This window comes from Bidens hawaiensis, unplaced genomic scaffold (genome assembly GCF_021521415.1).
Source record: "Bidens hawaiensis isolate Kalapana, Puna unplaced genomic scaffold, B.hawaiensis_p1.1 tig00018745_1, whole genome shotgun sequence".
NCBI lineage: Eukaryota > Viridiplantae > Streptophyta > Magnoliopsida > Asterales > Asteraceae > Bidens > Bidens hawaiensis.
The window spans coordinates 262,047-264,740 of record NW_027492838.1 but is presented as its reverse complement, the minus strand read 5'-3'; the positions used below and the strand labels follow the sequence as shown (position 1 = coordinate 264,740).

General features: G+C 33.6%; 1 protein-coding gene across 1 annotated transcript; it reads right to left on the bottom strand.

The window, feature by feature from the left end:
* Positions 1-247: 247 nt before the first annotated feature.
* On the bottom strand, positions 248-2,100 carry LOC143556795 (anaerobic nitrite reductase HB2-like). The gene is made up of 4 exons (XM_077046036.1): positions 1,819-2,100; positions 1,382-1,496; positions 1,171-1,287; positions 248-648 (listed from the first exon to the last, which is right to left on the bottom strand). Exons 1-4 carry the CDS (start codon positions 1,911-1,913, stop codon positions 454-456), a joined length of 522 nt encoding a protein of 173 aa, XP_076902151.1. The 5' UTR covers positions 1,914-2,100; the 3' UTR covers positions 248-453.
* Between the last annotated feature and the right edge of the window lie 594 nt (positions 2,101-2,694).

Below are 2,694 nucleotides of genomic sequence, written 5' to 3'. Positions count from 1 at the left end.
AAAAAATATCAGTATACTTCATGTACTGTGCAACTATGTAGGTTCATCAAACAATTTGAAATGAAAACTTATAAATATTTCTTATACTCTCTTATAACACCAACTCGCAACTACATGCCCCAGCGGCGGAGCGCGGGTACACATCCTAGTTAAAATATAAAAAGAAATATTTTTTTTTGGACCAAAGCGGACCAAAACTGAACTGGATCCGTGACGGATCAAACAAAGACAAAGTATTGGATTCGTTACATTTTTATTCAAGCCACCACTTACAATTGGTCGTTCAAAAGTCAAAACAGTAAAAGTTTTATGTTCCATACATTTGAGAACAATGATTTTAGTATATTGAGCAAGTGTCTAAGCGAATAAACTTTCGGACATTACAAGTATAATTGAGTTTGCTTCTTATTTTTATTCCCTAAGTCGTATAATTATGATTCTAATAGAAATGAATTAAGTGTGAATTTCAGCAGCCTCTTTATTAATTTCATCATCCTCTTTGATGACTTGTGCAGCCTCTATCTTCATTTCAGCTTGAATAGCAGCAGCCAACTGATCATAAGCTTCAGACCAAGCACCCTTCATTTCTTCACTCCATTTTTCCGCCACTCCTTTCTCTACTGTCCTTAGCAATGCCTCCTTTACCACCTTCATTAACAATAAATATACAATGTTAATCCGGTTTTGGGCTGTCATATCTAACTCACCTAGCAAACACATCATCACTCGTTGATCTGTTTAATTAAATGAGTCGTGTTTGATTTTATATGTTTTACTTGTTTAATTAAGCAACTCGTTCCGTTAAAAATTAGAATATAAGTTACCAAATTTATATCTTACTCTTTTAAAGTTTTATATAATTTTATTACTCAAAGAAAGTAGAAATATAAATTACTATATTATTCTATTTCCAAGACAAAAGAAAATGTTTACGAGTATAGTTTGAGCAAATGGGTGGTTTATAACTTTATATGTTTCAGTAATCAGGTCGGGCATCACCTAATACTATATTCGTCTCAAACCCATAAAATTTTTTTAAAACTAATCTCATACTCGTTCAGTTCCGAGTGTTTCAGGTTTGTTTGCCATCCTTAAACCTGTTCAACCCATTTACGAACCGTTTCCAACTTGATAAATAGGTTAAAAGTATTATAAAATAGTTAAAATTACCTCAAAGTGAGGACCAACAACTCCTTTCTGAAGATGAACTGATCCTAAATACTTTAGTGTAGAATCAGAAACCACAACTTCTCCTTTCTCCCTTAGTTGGATTGCTGACTCACATGTCTTCAGTCACATTTACATACATATATTAATCTGAATTGCATGTATATATAGATTTCAAGGGTAAAAAAGGTAATTTATGTAAGGAAATGCTGACCATCTTGAAAACTTTGACAGCATGGGCCTTGAGCTTGGAGTTATTTTGGGGGATTTCATCTTCGTCTTTCAAAAACGAAAACAATGCCTTCGCAGCAGGTGCTATCTCCAATACCCTTTTATATATCATTAATGAGAAAATAACAAGAATAGACTAAACATATTATCTTATTTTCTATAACTTATAATTTCACCTATACAAAACCTTTTAATAGAAGGAAAACCAATCAATACTTGACATGTGGACCATTTTTACACACACTAACATATCATTCGCATAATCTTTATATAAGTGAAGTGACTATTTAAATAATAGTAAAACTAATAAATTTAAAGGAAAATATTAATGGCTGTTTGGGTAATATTTTTAGTGATTTATTATATATTATATGTAGATGCTAAAATGATGTCGTTTTGGGTCGGATACATAAAACTTACTGTGCAAAGAAATGGAGGCTGAGGGCAGGAATGTCTTCCTTCATTATCTCCCATGATTCCTTCACTAGCTCTTCTTGCTTCTCACTAAAAGCCATCTCTCACTCTCTTAAACAACAGACACACATACAAGTATGAAGTATATATAGAGAGATATATTTATGTATGTATATGTATATATATTGTGTGTAAATTATATGTCAATCATGTGTTTATAGGGATTAGGGAGGGGTAAGGTTGCAAATTGGTGAATGTGGTGAAGGTTAAAACATTGGGCCGCATAAGTGGTTTACATTGGGCCGCATAAGTGGTTTTGGCCTTGACTTCATTGAAGGACGCTTGGGCTTATTAGGGGTGGGGTAATAATAATATTATTGCCACCTCTAAATGGAAACATACACATGACATGATTTACACAATTCAACGACAATATATTCGTTTCTGACATCTTTAGCTAGAATCAGATCCCACTTGAGGTGAGTCTTTTCGAGAAAATCAAGAGATATGATATTGTCAATTCTTTTTAGCACATTTAGGTTTATTGTAAAAAAAATTAAATGATTTAACCCACACACCTCATAGACCTTTATCTAGGGTGGAGAGCGAGCCTCACCATTCATTCGATTATTTTAGATTATTCTAACTTCACTATAATAGAAGGTCCTACTACTTGTGTGAAATCAATTGCTTGAGAGCCCCGTGCTAGGTTATAGATGAGAGACTAGGTACGATTTATGAGCGATGACAATGACTATATCCTAGCTAATTATAAGAAAGGTAATCGATCCTCTTTCCCAATGAGAAAAGATGGAAAAGTTCCACCGATAGGGAGAGAAGGCGTTGGTGAGGCGACGGGAAGGCAATTAGTTTATTCTTACT